Below are 20799 nucleotides of genomic sequence, written 5' to 3' on the forward strand. Positions count from 1 at the left end.
GATGGACGTGTACAATTGAAGAAACAGTATATAATTCTTTTTTAAAGTCCCCACTTTACTTCCTGCCAGAGCGAACTTACAATGTTTAAGAGAAGCGTCTCTGTTTTCAAGTAGTAGTAACGCAGTTCTATCAAAAACCCTCCTAGGAGCAGAAAACATATTTTACACAGAAGAATATTATAAAGGCAGATTTTTGGAAAGTACATTTCAGTTGGTAAAATAGATGTATGAGGTCTCATGTGGCTCTGAAGGAGTCTGAAAAAAAAAATGTGATGATGTCATCGAGACATCACCAGTCATCTTTAACTTATATCACATATTCTGCTCTTTGAAGGAAATGTGGGCGTGTACCGGGCAGCAGCGCCTAGAAGAAGAAACCAAAAGTCACAGTGTCTCTACTTTCGTCTTCTTTTTGCTTTTTTACAAACCCATTGAAGTGCAGGACTGAATCATAAAAAGAATTACACAAGAATTATTCCATCACAAGGCAAAGGTTAATGATTCTTGTCAGGTGAGGGTGTTTCATAATATCACACACAGTGGATCACAGAAGGAGGACGCTTAGGGTCAGGGCTCATAAAGTAGGTGTAGTCACTGAGTGTTGTGTGTACATTATTGCTCCTTCTGCCCTGTGGCACATCTAAGGCTATACGGCCGTGACAGCTGAGTCAGCACAAAGTTGACAGGCATGAAGACGATGGACATCTTGACCCACCAGAACTCGCCCTCTAAATTTCTTAACATCCCTCTGATTAAGTTGGTTTAAAGGATGAAGGCACATGGTTAATTCATTCTTCCCACATCAGCTGTGATTTATTCATATCCCGCTCCAACATGTCAGACCGACCGAAGAACCAAAGAAAAGAAAAGACTTCATTCTTTTTGTGGTTTAACCAGCTCATTCACTCCTTGGTGTTTTTAATCACTCATAAATACAACATTCATCAGATTTTCTTTCTACTTTATAAGACTCATCAATCTTTGATAGTGACCATTCTTGACGTAGCCATGATGCTATTGCCCAGATTTGAAAAAAGAAGACGTGGGTTTTCTTCAGTCTTGAATTGCCCTGACCTGCACATGTGTTGGCTCTTCTCCAGCAGGCTTCAGCCTGGACAGCAATTAATGTCATTTGGAGCGAAGAGGGACCTCGTGACTCATTACATATGCCTTCTTTTCTCAGAAAAGCCTCTAAGGGGCCTTCTCCTCTAGTGTGCCAGTGCTGCCACTTGGGGATGGCATAAGTTGGATAACACTATAATTATAAAATACACTATGAAAAATGTCTTCTGCAAAGCTGGCAGGGATGAGATTAAGCCTTGTTTTGAGTTTATTTGAGCTTCTTTTGCCCATAGACTCTATTACTGTGTTGGTCCTGTAGAGTTTTGTCATCTTGTATAATTAAAGTCTAACAGCTTGAAGTAAGTTTTTCAACTCTTCTCAAATTAAAATCTGACCATTTTGATGTTCATAAGGAAGGTTGGTTCTCATCGCAGAGGAATTATTTTTGGCAGTAAACTTAAAAAAAGTCAAGTTTCATCTTATAAACATTCTGCAGATATCCGCCCTGAAACCTACCAGCAACCGAGGAGGAGAAAAACAATCGACTCTGACAGTGACAGCCTTGTATTTTTTGACATTTTACAAAGCATTATCTGACATTATTCCACTGACTCGGCTGTCAACTACAGCCGAGCGGAGGGTTTGAAATATGCTGTGCATTCCGATGCTATAACCTGTGTCACCAGGCTTGCTGAATGGACAAGGGGGCCCATCTGCGCCTCGCATGGCTGATCCTGGTGGACCTCCCCTCTCGACTACTGTAACCTGTTCGCAGTCCTGGCTCAGTGGAGCGCACGCTGGCAAATAGAGGGAGGGAAGGGGAGGGAGAATGAGATAGAGAGGACAGGGAGGATGACGGCAAGAGAGAAGGGGGAATGTTGATGGGAGGGAGGAAGAGAGAGGGCAGACAAGGGCCTCAGATATGTGGAGAGAGAGAGAGAGAGAGGAAAAACAGAGCTAGAGAGAGGTAGAGAGAGTCAGTGCAGTGTGTCTAATCTCCCCTTCAGGGCCGGTGCTGTGAGGACGGTTTCTTTGACAGACGAACTCAAACTCAGCCAACAGCGAGAAGACAGACACCCACCAGTGCTGGAAAGTAACCACGCTCACGTACTCTAATACTGTACTTACCGTACAACTTCAATGAATAGCCTGGGCACTCCTTTGCTTCAGTCTATGACATGAGCCTGCCTTTATTTGGGACAGACATCACTACGAGACAGGCTGTTAATTACTTTCAAACAAAACGTGTGCAGATAGCAAAGACGGTGAAGACTTTAAAATTGTAAATGTACACCATAAAATATATTTAACTGTGTACGACTTCAGAACTAGGATATCAATAAAACAATTTAAAACGTTTCTATTCGATTCTTTGCAACAAGGAGAGGCAGCTGGCGCATTATTCACATGGAGAAGGGCAGTTTCTCTGTGATGGACGTATAAGTTTGTTAGCTTGATGCTAACATATAACATAAATTGCCATTGATGGACTAACGGGTTAAGCATCTAAATGGTGGTCATTTAACTGTAGAAACAATCTACAATGTAAAGTGAAATGACTGGTTGGGTTCTATTGAGCATCTCCACGTGTGTAACACTACAGTTGTGTTATTAGGCCACTGGTCATAATCAGTGGCATATGGGCTGAATTCATTTAAATGATCATCAGCTGAAGCGAGCTCGTGCCATGAAACATGGCACTCGTTTACAGTGAAGTGAATGGAGGAGGATGCTGCAGTGCATGGGCTGTAACTATTAAGGTCGGTCGCTACTCTAGGTTCCAGCATAATGTAAAACAATCTGTTGTGAGTAATTTGAAGAAACATTTTCTCATATAAGAAAGGAAGGGCTTGGCCCCGACTTTTACTTTTGATGATGATTATATGAATCTAGATTTACTTGCTTACACTTTGTCATGTCGTAGGATATCACTCTACAGTGTTATCGGTACTTTAAGGTGATTCATAGTTGTACGCACTGACTCCATCGACTTTACCCAACGTGACCCAGACAATTTTGCAGGGGGAAGGAGGCAGCGTCAAGTTTCCATTCAGCTTTTGGTGAAAGAAGAAGAAAATGGTGTTGAGTGGGCGGCTTTGTTAGCACTGCAGGTTGAGCTGGGAGGTGATAAGAAAAGTGTGAGTAGAGATCTGTTTGCTCCACTGTGATGAACACAGATGGAGAGTGAACCAGCAGGAGGTGTTGTTTTCATTCACTTGTTTTCTCAACCACTGCTGCTCTCACTCCGATGAAGATCTTAAAGGTCTTAAAGGAGAGCCGGACGAGCCATCTGAACTTCTCGTCACCCTTTCATTATTTGGCTTTTGTTTCAGATTATGCACGACGGGAGACCATGCATGAACAATCTCTCTATCTCTAATTCCTTTGGAGTGCTGCTCGCTCGCTCGCTCGACATAAGCAAGGGTAAAAATTGCCTCTGAAAGCCTCTGCGGTTCTATGTGATCGTCAGGCTGCACCGCTCTTTGTCTCTTTTTCTGCAGCTTAGTGTTTAAAAAATAAAGCAACCTTTGGTCAGACTGTGAAGGCACACATAAAGGGAAGGGCCTCAAGAAAAAGTAACTTTATATTTCAAAGGAAAACCATTTTCACATTGGAGAAGCTCTCTCTTTTAGTTAACCTTTTGTCACAAAGTGAAATTGAGATCTAAGCATGCTTGTACTTGTTTTCCGTATGAAATCAATGCTTCTGGAGATTTCCGAGCAGTTAGGGCAGATTCATATTATCTATTGGTGCGTCTGTGTGTGTGTGTAGTGATGCAGCAATGACTCTCCTGTCCTCTTTTATTCAGAGCATCGACACTGGTCGACCTGGAACAGACCTTCAGAGACCCTCTGACATTTAAAAACAACCTCCCACTGTCTCGCAAGATAGACAATATATTTGTCACTTTGCCTGGCTCCCCTATTCCCCGCTCTTTCTGTGAGACTCTATATAGACATCTCTGAGGAGAGAAAGAGATAAAGATATATATATGAGCAAACACACCTATCCATATCGGTCTCTCTGACACTTTCAGGCTGTGGGGGTACGTGGGAAAATGCATGCATGTGTTCACCGGGTCTGGCACCACATCAGTCACGTTTGCACACATGCCAGCAGTTGCATTTATCAGCAACCATCACACTCTTCCCACCCTGTGCAATTAGACGCCTTAAAAGCCGGATGAAAGCCGCCGAGATAAACGCATCAGCTTCTTTGATCGTGCACCCTTGACATGCGTACAACAGGCATCAGCATGCATGCACGGCTCCCGACATGCAAGAAAAGCGTCAGCGTCGTTGATCATTCGGAGCCCGTGATTAACATTAATGGCTTTTTCTCCGAATTTCATTGGCATCTCGTTGCATTCCAATCACCTAGATTTCATGGCTCCTCTCTGCAGGCAGCCCTGTTAATTGTGAGAGAGGAGAGGCGCAATGAGTGCTATCTGCTGAGCCTTTGATATGCACTTATCTTTTAGCAGTTTCACATTATGGGAAAGAAAATTGCCTTTAAAAATGACTGGTGCTTTATTACTTTTGGGCCAATTAATTTAATGAAAAATAATGCCTTTTTCGGAATAGCACGGGAGAAATAATTATGTAGGATAATTGACAAGGAGGGACGTGTACGCAGGGAGGATGTGAGTAGAGGTGAATGCAAATGTGCTATTATTTTGTAGCTCATAAATAAGACTTTCTGTCTCTTTTTTTTTTTTAAGACAGGCCTCATTGTTTTAATGTATCCAGAGATGTAGTGGAGACTCAGTCTGACGACAGCTCGCCCTGAAAGTGTCCAAAGCATTCAAAGAAGTAGGGCAGTTGCCTCAATGTTCCTTGAAGTGGGAGAGACGGACCGACCTAGATATCCTCCTGTTTATTCAGCCATTTTAGGTGCTGGCTATTCATGTCTCCATTTCAGCGCTCCTCTTTATCTGTCTCCTTGTGTTTTTTTTTTTTTACTCCTCCACACAGCTACTCAAGTTTGTTTCGTGGTTCTATCTCGCCGGCTTTCTTTCTCCCCTGTGCCCTCAGTCCATATCACCTCTCAGCATCAAAACATACATGAAAGTAGCTCTAAACGGCTGTGACACATTTAGACAGCTGCTGAGATAACCCACGCTGCTTAGCAGCAGGGGGTCTGATAGCTTGTCTTATCTTGAAAAACCTGGTGTAACCCGCTCTTATCTTTCACTTTTTTTTGCTGAAAACAATAATTTTATCAACAGAAAAAAAGTCTGAATGCATCCCCTGCTGGTGACTTGAATACAGTGTCGCTCCATAATGTAGGGTAAAGCCGAACAATCAGTAAAACAATTCCTTCAAAAACATCTTTAATCCGTCATCACAGCTCATCATCTTTTTATGCATTCCAGGGAGTCGGGTGCCGTTCTGGTTGATTTAACGCAGCTCTAATGCACCGGATGTGGTCATGAATTGGAAATGAGGGAATGCAAAGCGAGACTTGGACTGTTGACCAGTATCAAGCTGACTTGACAGCCACACACACAGAGATGGCATATGCTGCCCAGTGTGGCATCTGAAACATCGCCGCAGGAGGGTTTTGACTCTGCCGCTGCATTGTGTCCGCGCAGGTATTCTTTCATACATTAGATGGATTATATATGCCCGAGGTCACAGCGCAGTGTACACCTGCAGGCAAAGATATGTGCATGCACCGAAAGCCAGTGATGGAGGAAGTGTCCCCGTCTTTTACTGGAGGAAAATGAATAAGATTGGCAGTAGAAGTCTGTGAAGTTTCCAGGAAAAACGTGTTACTTTTGCAAAAATATGTCAATCCTTATAAACACATTTTCATCTATGCCTGCACGATATGAAATATGCGATGTGACAACATTGTTCAATACTGCGAAAACAAAAATGAACATTTCAGTGAACAAAAGTAAAGGGTGCATATGGTATTAACTGTAACTCACATTAATGTCTATATAATCTTCTTCATGTTTAACCAATCCTTTATAACCTCCAAGAATCCAAATAAATTCAAAAGCCTTTTTTTTTTAGTCTGAGGGTTGTAGATAGCTAACTGGAGCTCCACTGTCTGCCTCAGAATGGTGTGAAAACATTATCCTCAGGCCTCCATCCAATAAGTAAAATGTACAAATGCATTGCTTGTTTACATTAAATACATTACCTTTTTTGTATCGCAGTAAATTCAGACTTCTGTGAAGTTAATTGCAAATGCTCATATCGCGATAACAATAAAATTGTGCTTAAAGGCACAGCCCTAATATTAATACAAGCTGAATACAGTATGTGTGTTTTAAGAATTAAAAAATAAAAAAATAAGCTAGTAGCAATTAGCATAGCCTGTTTTACAAGTCACGTCAAGTTAGGTTCATTAATTGAAGGTAAATTACACTTCTTACCCTGCAGTGCATGAGCAATGCTGATCCTCTATCTTGTTGTCTGAGATGGTGATGGCAATGAGATGCGCTTCATCACGTTTGCACTGGGACCTGTACATTTTGGCTTGTAACTGAAGCTTTTTATCGACCTTCTCAACAATAAAATGATTAATATATCCCTCCAATGCGTAGTTTAGACCCTTTTGGTGACTTCTAGATGATATCTGATCTTTCTGTCTCATCAATCATCAATGGTCTCCTGCGAAATGTCTCCTACTGTGACACCTGCCATAGCGCCTGTCACTGAATGTTAATTGTTTGTCCGAGTGAGTGGAGGGGGGCGAGGCTTAGCCATAGGTCAATTGTCCATTAACTGTAAATAGGACTTAGTTGTTGAGTAGTGAACAACAGGTCGGAATAACTTTTTTCTCCTTCTTTTCCAAAATGTTCTTTGTTTAATTTTGCAGTTGAGATATTCTTGTTGGTTCAAAAAAAAAAAATCGTACAAACGTACATTTAAAATTATTGTTCTACAGTATTGATATAAACATATTGGGTGCTGATGGCCTAGCTGTTAGTTCGCATACCATGTTCTGAGACTCTAGTCCTCTAAGCAGGCGACACGGATTTCCCACTCTATCCACTGTCCTATCTAACTGAAGGCAGCAAGCACAAAAACAAATCTTAGAACTGTTTTTCCATATTCCTGATTTAGATTGTGCACATCCTGAAGGGGTTAAAGATTTTACAGGCGGTTTCTTTGTTATGACTTGTGAGTTATAAAGAAAGAAAACCCCAATGTTCTGTTGCACACATTTACATGAATCAATTTTGACTTTTCTGAGAACCCTTTTTAAAAAAAAAAAGAAAAGAAATGGTAGATAATTGGAACTTCCTACGTTCTGATCCGATACTTAAATGAATCCTTCTGAGAGGTTTAGTGGAGGAAAGAGGTCTTTGAAGGAATTGCTAATAACAGAGAGACATCTGAAACATGACGGGGGCTTTAAAGTAGACAGGCAAAATTGAAAGGAACAATTCCTTTATGCTTCTGTAATGCGGTTTAATAAGCTTATGATTTGTCTTTATGTGAAGCACAATAAATACCTAAATTAGAAATACTCAAGAAAAGTACAGGTACTTCAAACTCAACAGTACTCGAGGGGATATACTAAGCAGTTCTCCACCACTGTTGAAGCTTCACAGATGGCAGTGATGTAAACACGAGATGTTTGGTTCCCTGTAGAGGTATTGTTTTGTACAAATTTCACAAGCCCTGCTGATATATCCCCATTATAACTGTGCTTATTGCAACTTTATCTTCTTACCCAATCATAATCTCTCCTAGCTGAAGCAATTACACTGTGAATGGTGCAAATTTAAACAGCAGCAATCTGTATCTCGGGTGCTTAGTGGGAGGGAGCGACTCACGAATTGATATTATCTCCGAGAGACATTGAGGATTTGAAACAAAATGAATCTCAAATCAAAATAAAATGAATCTTCTCTTCAGTGGACTATCAAAGACAGAGAGAAATGGAAAGGAGAAGAAGAAGAAAAAGAGGAAAGTGGATGGGACCAGGGTGCCTAATGCACTCCATTCTCAGTTAATCATTTTTCTGCAGCACTCTCCACCTCACCTCATAGCCTCTCGGCTGGTGTCTTCTTTTTTTTTTTCCCTGTCCACTTTCATCCTCTGAGTCTTTTCTCTTTCTTTTCAACCCCCCTCCACCTTCATCTCTGACACCTCAGCAGGCAAGGTGGAGGGCACCGTCTTGATCCCAGGCAGGTTACCCATGGCAACAGACCACCCACCCTTCAGCTGCCAGTGTGTTTTGGGGTGATCCAGCTAGCTTTAGCGTCTACGTTGGCAACCACCTCCGCCTCCCCCCCGGTTAGCGGAGAACAGAGGAGGGCCTTTTTTTTCTTTCTGCTTCATCATCTCCTTTGTTTTCCAAACAAGCGTCCCTTCCCTCTTTTAACTCCGCTATCTCATCCTGACATAGCCGGCAAGGGATCAGAACACTGTCTACTGTAGAAGGCAGCCATTAGCATTAGCATTTTAACACCTGTTCCCGCACGCGCGTGGGTGTTAGCACTTTTAATTTTAATGCAGCGTGCAGCGACAACATTGGGCAAACAAGGGGATGTGACAAATAAAAAAAAACAACCTGCTGTGTATGTGTGTGTGTGTGGTCATGTGCACGTTTGTGTGTTTACATTCATCCGCCCGTCTGTTTGTGCCTGGACGTGCGTGCCCAGAATAGTATGTGTACAAAAACAGATGGATGAGGAGATGCATCTCTCTCTTTTGCCATCCCTGTCTGTCTGTCTTTTTTTTTTTTTCTCACTCAATGAACTGCGGGTCCAAGCTTTTCTGTACACTCAAAGACGTCTTTATGGTGGCCCCACAAATAACAGGAGAGCATGTCTGTCCATCCCATTTTATTAGAAAGACTCTCGATGACGCAGCTTCCCCCTGTTTGGGAATGTTCTCCTCTTGCTCCGATAATTACCGTCAGTTTTGATAATTGCGATGATGCAGCTTTTCTAACTAAAATAGCAACTGTTTTTTTTGGTTTTTTTTCCTGCTTCTCTTTCTCCCCATGTGGTTTCGCTTTGCATACTACGCCAGACATGCTAAGGAGAGCGTGCAAAAGACAGAGGGCAGCTCTTCAAACAAGCAGGAATCTGTTGTGTGCCTATTCAAATCATTTCAAATCGTGACTCTTCACCGAGCAGCTGCAGCCGTGCATGCCATTGTGACTGAAGGTATTCTCACCGGGAAACGCTCCGAAAGGTCAAAGATAAAGTCTCTGTGTTGTACACAGATACCGCATGTTTGAACTATTTTTTTTTCCATTTATTATGTTTGATTCTGTTTCTTTGTTGACAAAGCGGGTAGGCTTTGTGCAAATACAGACATTAGAAAAGTTGTTCATTTCAGAAAAATGAGCAGAGGAGAGAATGTTGGATAGATTGTGTCCCCGCCTGATTTATTGTGCACTGGTTTCATTCTGGAGCCACCGAATAGAAAGTGCTCAAATTCAGCGGCACATTAAATTAAATATCTGCCGAACAGATTCTAATTTGATCACCAAGCTGTTTCAATTTCATTAGCCTGGTCCCTAATGGACTTTCACAGCATATTATTCCATCTAGCACAAATCCTCATTCATTGGCTCCTTCTTTTTTTCTAAATGAGCCCCCCGGTGCTCAGGGACCGTGTGGCCCAACGTGGTGCTGCGTGAGGTCACACAAAACCGGCCCTTTTCTCTGTATGGACGCCGGTGCAGCGCTAAATGCAATCAAGCTAAAGATTTATGCCCGGCACCTTCTTAACAGCTGTTGCAGAACAGCGGTCCAAGCTGAGTATTAGTACAATCACTGCGCTGTGGAGAGTGTGTGTTCTTTTGTGTGCACTGTCTGATTGCACGTTCGTTGCTGCCGGCTGCTGAACTCTGCATTGTAATGGTGCAAATGAAGGACTGTAGCAGCAGGTCAGACAGATGAAAATTCATGGCTGTTTTAAGTTTCAACACGCTTCAGTGGTTTAGCAAGCCTGTAATTATGCAGTGTGCATTATAATGACTTCAGCTGAGAAGTATTCTGACCATAAACAGAGAGAGAGAGAGAGAGCATTACTCACCTCCTTTTAAAGGATCTGCTCTCCAGGAAAGGAGCTCTTTGTTTATTTAGAATACATTAGAAAACATAACATGTTAAGATGTACTTTCTAAAGCTCCTTACTTATGTATTCCTTCAATGAGAAATAGAAAGGTAGTGCTTGTCGTGTTCATCAGCTGGGATTGTTTGTGTCTAGAACCACAATAAAGTGGATTAATACAGGGGATGGATGTTTGTAATGATAAAAAAAAAAACATTTATCTGGTTTTAACAACAACCAAAATCAACGATCAACTTCAGTTTAAAACTCAAAAATTCAACTTATCCAACAATCGTTTTTTAAACATGTGAATCCTGGTTTTTAATACAGGTATGAGCAGTTAAATTTGTCCTTTACACTCTCTAAGGTGCTTCAAGAGGTCAGTAAATAACACACATTAGGATGATGTTGACCTAAGCTTTTTTTTTAAGAGTGTTAATGACACTTATTCATTCAGTCAAAAAGCATGAACATGTGTATTATCCTGGTGTGTATGGGGCTGTGGTTTTTGTATTCGGTGTATAAAAATGTAAAGAAAAAAAACCACATCATGCTTTTTGATGGTTCCCCTTTTTCTCAAGATTACTTTTTGGGCTTGTCATGCCTTTATTAAGAGGACAGGACAGCGGGTAGAGTCAGAAAGCAGGGATAAGAGAGCAGGGGATGACATGCAGTGAATGGCCAAGGGTGGGAGTTGAACCCGAGCCTGCCATTTTCAAAGCTAAAGCCTCAGTTATATCTGAGGTGTGATTTAACCTATGAGCTCATAAGGCTTCTTTACAATGAAACATGTGCATGGCAATGTTGAGAAGATGTTTCACAGATTACAGTTTGGGAACAAGGAGCATGTTGTCCTTTTTAAAAGACTTTCAAAACTATCAAAATGTATACAGGAAGAGTATATTGTGAACTTCTGTAGTTTTTCATTGTTTGTACAGCATGCAGCAAGTAAAGGTTCTTTCAGGGACAGTGAGTTTGCTGAGACAACGCAGCCAAGGCACGTTCTGTAAAGTATAGTAGTGATGATTAGGATCAGTGCAGTGTCAGTACTCCCAGTTCCAAAAGGCTGAAAGTGATAGTATAGAGCTGGAGAGGACTCCGCTGTAACATTGATAAATGTTTTCACCAAGCCATCGGCCATTAGTGTCAGGGCAAGTTACAGCCACAAGAGCGGACAAACAGGAAACAGAGAAAGAGTGGGTGTAAATAATTGATAAGGCTGACCCTGCGCGATTCATATTCTGCGGCAGAGGATCAAAGAGCGAGGCTCCGAGTTTGACATTGAGCCCGAGCGCAGGAGTCAAAGCCATTACCTTCCTCTGCAACGCTGCTGCTGCTGCTTGTGTTGGTATTCAAAAATGCACCGACTCTTCTTCTACAGTCTGTGCTGCTAACACTAGCTGGCACTCCTGGGCATTAACCAACTAGCTAATGGACTCACTGGTATTATCCTCGCAATTACCTACAATAGAAGCAGCTTACGCACAAGTAAAGGAAGGTGGCAGCCATTTTGTGCCTGTCCATTCGATGAAGCTGTTCCTGACTCTCTCAGGTGTGAAATATAGCCTGTGTTAGACCTCTGGGTTCTTTTAGGTGTGATCAATATTTCAGAGGCACCAGGCCGCTCAGCTTGTATCCTCCCACATCCGCTCTCACAACAGCTCCGCAGCCGATTATGAATGTCTGAATGAACCGTTGAGCCCTTTAAAGATTTATGACATTTCACAGTTTTCAGAGGAATGTTTATTTGAATAGTGCATTAAGACTGTCCTTGTACTAAAGCAGGAGCCCCCGAACCCAGCAGGCTCTACTTCTTATACCAGAAAGTAAAACCGTGTCTGCAGTGTTTAATTCATCCCGCTGTGGAGAGTATATGTTTCCAAAGTTAGAGCCTCCTTTTGGTCTTTGTCCCACTCAACGAGCAGCGACATGTATATCAAATGATGCTTTATACATGGCATATAAATATGCACTTGTACATTCTCTTTCGGGACTTAACGTCCCATTCCCTTCCATTAAGGACCGCTCAAACACTCGCCCAAGAGTCACAGTATACCTGCCTTATTTAGAAGTCAGGTGACGTTTTAAAAGAAAAAGCCTCTGTTTACTTTAAAGCTCCTGTGAGGAGTTTCTAACTGGTTAAGAAACAAACTGAAATAGATACTGATGTCTCTTTCTGACCTACAAAAGCAGGTTAGATCATCATCAACACTATAAATAACTTTGAAATAGTCACTATGAAGGCCTCAAACGACCACAGAAGGGTAGGTGGCACACAAAGTGATTAACTTCACACTGCCGAAGAAGCCTTTCTCACGTTTTCCACGGCAAATATTCTAAATTTTACTGTTAAAAGAAAGCACAATGACAGTTTTGGTTTAAAAAAAAAACCTTCTTACTCAAGTGCAAGACAGTGTTAGCAAATAGATAAAGTACCACTTTGTCCATAATTGACACAAACTAAATTTTCCTCAGGAGCTTTAATGATATGTTCTATCCAACCATGCTGAAAGTTTGGTTTATTTGCCTGAGTTTTTATGGGGGAAATGCATTTAAACTGTGCACATTCTACTTGAATCATTGTCCTTGTTACTCTGTGTAATCCTCAGAACTCTCTGTACCAGGCTGTCAGGAAATGCTCTCTATCAAAGAAAGAAACCTCCTGACGGTGTGTTCTCTTGATAATCCCGTGTAAGGCGGACAGAGTTTTAAAGAAGACACATTGCTGTTCAAGTTCTTCATTTAACCTTTTGAATGCCTTTAACACCAACATTAAGCAGAAGACTGCTTCTACATGAACTTTTCTACAAATCCAAAAAGACTCAAATCAGCAGCATATTAGTCCATCCTTCAAACGTAATCATCTTCCAAACCCTAGAGTACCCATTAGTTCTAGTGAAGATGTAGATTTTATAGAAGGGAGAATTATTTTTATTATCATATTTGAAAATGTTCAGTGGTTACAGCTGAGGCACTGCATGTTTCCCATAACACCAATGAGATTGGAGTAAATGGTGAAGTTGTTGGTGGATTGATACAAACGTTTTCTCTCAAAGTGTTTTTATACGATCACCCTGTAAATATTTGATTGAGTAGAAACAAACTTAGTGGCTAACTTTTTTGTTTTAAATAAAATTTTCCAGTGTTGAACATTTCTCACAAACGTAAAATGAATGTGTTTAAAGGAAAAAAAATAATTGACTTAAATGCATGGTGGATATTTAGTTTTAGCATGTTCATGTAATTTCTTAACAATTAGAAATATATACTATCAGGTATCAATAGTCACAGTGACATACACCGCAAAAACTGAATAAATGAAGCAAGGTGCTTGGCAGGATGGTCTTGAGGTTGCTGACAAAATAGAATTTTTGCTTTTCTCATTTTGCTTCGTTAAACCCTTAACCACTCAAAGAAAGACATTTTATTTCAAGGTCATACTTTTCAGACTGAGGCTTGACTTCTGTGGGTCTCTGAACCAAACTTCACTCTGTTTTGTTTTTTTGTAGACTTTATATGCGTTTGATCCCACTCAATGCTTTCTATGACTTTTCCATTTAATTTATTGTGGGCATTCTGTCTCTCACTGGGGCTTTCAATTTCTCCAATACAGAGACACAATTTTAAGATTGCAACGAATATGACTTTGCTCGTCGAGGGCCCATCAGGCTTTCAGTGTATCATGTACGTGATGGAACGACTTGTACGAACACAAACCTCTCCTCAGCAGCCTCTATAGTCAGACTCTTCTGCAAATTTGTGAGTGGCGAGCCTGATGCGCACAGGAGCAGACAGCTACAAATCACTGCGCTGTCTATGAGTTATCTCTGTCAATTACTGACAATAAATGACTTTGGCAGTGTGAAGGCCAGGTGCATCAATCCACTGCGTCTCACGTTGTCCTCGCTTCTCCACTGTATTGATTCTGCTTTCACCGCTTCCATGATCCAGTTTTGATGGCCCCCGACCACAAAAGCTAACTTGAGCGCTGATGTCAGATAAAAGAGTGGATATGTAACCCAAACTCCCGCCCTGGGACATGTTCACATTTTTGATATCAGATCTTCCTCTCTCCCATCGAGACGCAATATAGATCCGCAGGAATTATCCCACTACAACTGCTCTGTGATCCTACGGGACTTCAATAAAGGCTTGATTGAAATAAATACCATTCATAGGGGGACAACTCCCACTTTTAAAACTTTCCCTGATAAGCTTTCGATTAGGCGTGGGACAAAACACAGATAAGGCAATATATCGTCATCCTGACTAATGTGATACAATAATCGAATAGCTGGTGTCAAATACTGATGTCTAATTCAAAATAATGTGAATTCGAAACAGATTTCCTTGGCAACCTGAGTCACTGCGTCACTATTTCAGGACTCCTCACACTGGTACTTATGACAGGAATGAGGGTAACGTGAATGGAAGTTAAATGGCTAAAGAAGAAAAAGACAGCAGAATAGTGTCAGCTTTGAAAAAACGTTAAAAGAAGAAACATGATAAGTACAGCCCGACCGATTTATGGGCCAGCCGATAATATCGGCCGATATTATCTTATCCAGTGACTATCGGTTTCAGCTAATTCATGTTACTAAATTTATTCACTAGTCAAATAGCATTTATTTTGTGTGTGCTATATTGATTACAACAAGCATTATCACTCTCCAGAGAGTCAAGCGGTGATGCACGTACATGTGCGGTGACTTTCCAGTTTAGTGACCATCTTGTCTTTGTTATATATCTTTTCCACAAGTGTTTGATAACTGCATTTAAGTGATCAGTGAAATAAATGTGTAAATCTATATCTATCTAGCTCTACAGATTTCATAGATCTAAGAAAGACATCGGCCGAAATATCGGTATCGGAATTTTTTTCTCCCCAATATCGATATCGGCTCTAAAAATCCTGTATCAGTCAGGCGATAATGACAAGAACTGGAACTGACGACAAACTGCGGTGAATAAAAACAGAATCAGATATCATGATGTATCATTACCAGATTGTCTTGCAATATGTCACATATCTCAGAGACGTTGCATCATGATATTATCGACATATCAAGTATCGTATCATATTGGATCAGACGGCATTGTATTAGAGTTAACCTGTAAATCGAACCCCTACTTTAAACTTTTATCTTTCTAGACATTATCTATCAAATCACCACATCTTCAATCTTCTGTTATCTTCTTGCTCCCCCATCAGAACTTCATGTTCTAATTCTACCCATCTCAACTCCATAAAATACCTCTCAGCTGGCGCTGCAGAATGACCATTCAGCCAGTTTGGGATGGCGTCTGTTGTCGGCGGCCCATCCCCTGTACAGCAGCTGTCTGTGATAGCTGTCTGCAGGATCGCCCTCTGCTGCTTTGAGTGATTCTCTCTCTTTCAATCTGCCCGCGGCTCTGCTTGTGTTGGAGGCATTGATCGGCGCTGAATTGGATTGCGGCGGGCCTGATTACTGATGTCAGTGTTTGCCGGGTCATGTGGGACTGCTGGAGCTCCTCGTGCCAAGCCCGGGCCAGCGCGCAATCGAGGAGGGAGGGAGGTGGGGGGCATTGGTGGTTCTCTGTGGAATTACATTTATCAGTCTTTGTTACACAGAGGAAGTGAACACAACATGCCCACACACACTGTTCACATATGTGACACACAACAAAACGCCAACATAATCTCATTCTATTCCTATAGCGGTGACACAGCCAGCGTTGGTGATTGGCATTAAATAGAGTGTGGGTGCATGTTAGGCTATAAAAGAGCTTCAACATATCATACCAGTTGATTTGCACTTTCCATACTTTAATGTCACATTCAGAGTGTTTGCTTTGACAGTGATTGAATGTTGGGATGCTGCACTTCATTTTTCACCCTGTGGAGCTTACTGTAACAAAGATTCTATAGCGCAAGGTTACAACCCTTTGACTTTGTGTGTGTGTGTGTGTTTCAGTGCCTGTTGTGTGCGTAAAAGAGTGGAAGTGATTCTCCGCGCATCATTTGTTTACGCCTGGAATTGTGGCCATCATCTTTTCCACTAAAAGAACAATAGCCATTTTTCCCCTTTGCTCAGGAGACAATGAAGTGCCTTCCCGCCTCGCGAGCGACAGGCCAATAAAAAACGTAATTGGATCTGTCAATCACACATTGCTGCAGCACGGGGGGTTGTGCTGGCAGGTGGGTGGCGGAGCCGGACAACAGGAGTAGTGCAGAGAGAAAATAGACAGGAAAGAGAAGAAGGGGGAGAGCTGTGGCATTGCGAGGAACTACCACACACACACACACACGTTTCCCTCTCTGCACACTGCCCGGAGGCACTCAGCAACCGTTACAGGGTTGTACAATTGTTGTGTTTTGTTGTTTGTTTGTACCAGGGCCAGGGGGTGACGATCTGTCTTTGTTTGTAGGTATTAGTGGGTCGGTGATGTGGCTTTGATGCGACTACACAAGAGAGCTGGGGCTGCCACAGCCTCTGAAGGTCACTGTGGATGTACTTGTGCTGATGTGTCTGTCTATGCATTGTGTACGCTCGGCCCGTCAGACATAGTGTGTGCTTTTTTTGTACGAGGGAAAGGTCCTATCATTAGTCAGGAGAGCCAGGAAGCTTTGGTAGTATTTTTTACGGTACAACACACACACACTGAACATCATCTTGTCACATTAAATTATCAACATATCCATGTGCATGCTTACTTGAGCCCATCTAGGTGCACAGATGATGTGTATTTGCGTGCAAGCCGTACATTTGTGCACACACACTTTTATTGTATGCATATGTCCGCTGCTCTAAGTTTTAATGACAACTAGTTAAATTAAGAACCCATTTACAGCCTCTCTGACGGGGATGGTAAGTGCACATTCAGATATTCTGCTTGTCTGGCTCCCACTCGGAGCCCTACCTTGGCTTTTAGGAGATGGCTTTCTCATGTCTTTCGGTGACATTCTTTTTCCATTATTAGTCGAGCGAGAGATTGTTACAGAGGACAGCCACTCCGTCGTTGCTCGCATTACGGTCTCAAGCACACTGTAAGGCTTCTTCTGTGAAAAGACAAAGGATGTTTTGACTCTAAGTACAAGTCATCGACTACAGTGCAGGTCCTCAGACTGGCTTGGCAGATAAAAGGACTTGTTGAGGTAACCAGTGTGCAGTGTCACTGCAAGGGTCTCCATGCACACAAAGGCATTTCACTGCACACCTGAACAACTTTAAAGTTTAAAGTAACATGGAGATTATCTTATCATCCATTTTACCTTAAATCAAAACAATAATGCATTATAAAAATGTTTTTGACTCCAATTAAAAATAAATGTCTGCTCTCCTCCTAGGTGTACTTGGTGCTGTCCTTAAAGAGCAGACATTAAGCCGCACACTTGATTTTTAAGTTCATATTTGCTGATAATTAATACGGGTGTAAAAGTAGATAGAGGTCACGGCTTGGTTCATACCTCGGTTTTGGGGTCATGCAACAAAAAAGTCCTAAACACAAAATATCTAGGTTTCTCCTAAGTTACAGTTTGTTCCATCTCGTGTCGTTTAGAGCTACTTGTGATAGCCGGCGCAGCCTGTAGTGTATGAAGCGTTTAACAAAAAGGAGAGGTGGGAAAAAATCAAAATGATGCTTTATAAAAGTAACACAGAAAAACACAACATCTCCTTATATGGATGTCAAATATAAGACCAATTAAAAGATGTGCATTTCGGAGCAACATCAAGTGTATTGTATTTGTGATTAACTTGTGACTCTTGTTAGTACAGTGGGTGCATCTATGCTCTGTGATGGGACATCATCAAGGCTTGAGCACTTTACTTGATACTGGTGTCCTCTACTACTGCTTATACATGAAGAACCTGAAAAATGTTTCAGCTTCATTAATGTCTTTGACCCTCTTTGCTTTCACACCTTTTATCCTTTGCCTAGCCGGTGATTGGCACATCTGGGTGATACCGTCTAATAGTCACTTATAGTAACATACCATACTGCCTACCTAACATTTCTCACACACGACTGATTTAAAGAAGCAGCCCGGTCTTTTCGTTCAGCTGTCATCTTGCTATGTAACTGTTCTTCTTCTTTTCTTTTGTTGCATCTGCTTCTTCTTCGACCTTTGTTGTGACAAGTTACAGTTACAAGCATTACCCCCACCATGGTTGGGGTTTGGATACTGCCATGTGCTCATATTCGTCGTATGACTGCATTCACTGAACCGTTAATGTCCGAGACGAATACACATACAGCTACACTTCTACCTCTTAAATGTAAACCAGTTCCAATTTGTCTTCTTTTTGAAAATATAGCAAAATTCAATGTAAAGCGATCAGCAAAATGTGTTCCTAACCGAAGTCTAATGGCCTGTCAGCACCCATGAAATGTCAAGTTACATTTATAACTGTACTCTGCAGGTTTCCATAAAAATCTGGTGGTATAGTAGAACAAGTGTGAAATTCTATGTAAAAGCACGGGGGAGTAAGTAAAGAACAGGTTGGCCTTATTAAGTGCTCCTATATGGAATAAAGAGCCCATAACATTAATCTGCAGGTTTATTTGAGTTGTGCCAGTCATGGAGCGCACTCCTGCCGACGAGCACTGTTAAATCCGACTTGACATTATCAAGCTCTGGATTGTAACTGTTAGCCCGGGCCAGTGTCTCTGATGATCAGTTAACAATATGTGTCTGCCCCCATGTGCATGCCTTCTTAATTTTGGTTTTGTTATGAGAAACGGTCCCTCTGCTCGTGGCTTCTAAAGTAGGTAATTACACTGAGAGATTCCCTGCGGGGGATTAAAACAAATGACACAGAAAACACAGCCCTTCCTCATTGCCACTCACTCAAGCCCTGCCTCCGCGCTAAAAAAAAACGTTTGCCTGTAACGCCTACATGCCCATGAATACGCAAACAGCCACAATAAAACACACAGGCAGCTCATGAAAATTAGTGGGGTTCAAGGGGAGATGAGTCAGGGAATGATTGGGTGGGATCACGATTTATGGTCACAGTAAAACTGATTTAGCATTAAGAGCTAAACAAAACATATGGTATTCATCCAGTTTGTAAGGACCACTGCAGATAAAAGGCATCTGGCCTGCCAGTTTTTGCAGTGACAGGCTGCAGGGAGCATTACTCATCATTACAATCTCCGCTGGCAGCCTGTTTTCATCACATTACAGTGGTATAATGAAGCGTAGCGAGCTAGCGTTCTCAGGTTCTCTGTGCAGTTCACCATTAGCACTAGCCGAGGTTATTCATCCAAGCTTTATTGAACTTTTTACATTTAGTTTATTTATAGTTAATTAATCAGTACACAACAATAGGCAGAACCTCTTTTTGCAAAACTTGAGAAGTCAAGCCAACTGTATTTGATGACCAGGATGGAAAACAACTGTATGTACTGTAAATATTTGGATTCATGCGATGCTTCAATCTGACCACTTACTCATTCTGCTTCTCTTTTATTTGTGTGTTTTACAGGAACAAGGAAAAGTGGGTGTGACATTTAACATTGGCACAGTGGACATCAGCGTGAAAGAGTTGACCACGGCAGTGAACGACGGCAAATACCATTTGGTCCGGTTCACCAGGAACGGGGGCAACGCCACTTTGCAGGTGGACAACTGGCCAGTCAATGAACACTTTCCAACAGGTACCGCCGCTTTTATTTCTTTGTCTGGTTAATGCCTGCAAGATATAGAGTAAAACTACGGACTAATTATAAACCACTGGACACCACCTGAGTTAAGGGCGCCATCCATAATACAAAAGCTCATACAGAAAATGTTTATTTTTATCTTTCTTTTTTTATTGGTAAAAAATCTCAGAGTACCAGATTTCTAAGATACCAAGTGTACGAGCAAACATCAAAGTGTTTCCCCAGTTGAAGATGTCCTGAAATGGTTTGTGCATCAGCAAACAGGCTACTCAATACATGGCTAGTTAAAAAAAAATAAAAACCTGTTTCTGTCCCAGTGTTGAGCACTGACACCACCTCCAACCTATTTCCACTGTTAAAAATGGTGCTGACATCATAAATGTTTCCAATCAATTTGACAAGGAAAAGTCTTGGAAAAGAGTCTGATTGGTTGAGAAACGGTAAATCATGTCCTGTGGTCTACAGCGACCTATTTTTCAACAGTGTACGAAAATTCAGCTGTTTTAGCAGAAACTGACATTTAATCAATATCTCTCTTTATTATAGCCTTGATAAGATTAAAGCACGATGTACAAATCACATGACTGAATCATTCTAGAAATAAATGAATGATTAAAACCTTCGGAAATGACAAAAAGGTGTGAAAAATGACTTTGACATTACTCATTGTGCAGGGAGAAATCCAAACTGCCACCCGCAAAAAAAGAATCTCTTCCCTTTTTGCACTTTGACCTCAATCATTGTGTGTCTCAGCAGTTATTCAGACTCCATCTGCAAGAGTTTGCTCACTAGCTGTATGTTGGAAGAGCAGCTAGAGGCTTCCATTGTGTTTGCTTGGGCACACTTTTCCCCCTGTGGCAGACACTTTCTCCGAAAAACTCTACTTTCTTGCCCTCACACCTGACTCCACAGCAGCACACCAAGCTTGAACCCTTTGTTTAACAAGAGGCATTTACCGTGCAACATCTGGCCAGCTGATTTCAGGAAAGGGGATTTGAACGCTCCAAGAGGCTTTTGGTTGTTGGGCAGGTAAGGAGAGGATGGAGGCAGAAAG

The 20799-nt window shown here is 41.7% G+C and overlaps 1 protein-coding gene across 7 annotated transcripts in view; it reads left to right on the forward strand.

Annotated features, from left to right (window-relative positions):
• Positions 1–20799, forward strand: part of LOC132985245 (neurexin-3b-like) — a 308979-nt gene that overhangs the window by 241826 nt on the left and 46354 nt on the right. For all 7 annotated transcript variants that reach the window (XM_061052531.1, XM_061052527.1, XM_061052530.1 and 4 more), the window contains one exon: positions 19568–19739. In XM_061052531.1, coding sequence (XP_060908514.1) covers positions 19568–19739 — 172 coding nt within the window. The remainder of the gene's footprint in view (positions 1–19567; positions 19740–20799) is intronic.

The sequence above is a fragment of the Labrus mixtus genome, chromosome 12 (assembly GCF_963584025.1).
Source record: "Labrus mixtus chromosome 12, fLabMix1.1, whole genome shotgun sequence".
In the NCBI taxonomy this organism is placed as follows: domain Eukaryota; kingdom Metazoa; phylum Chordata; class Actinopteri; order Labriformes; family Labridae; genus Labrus; species Labrus mixtus.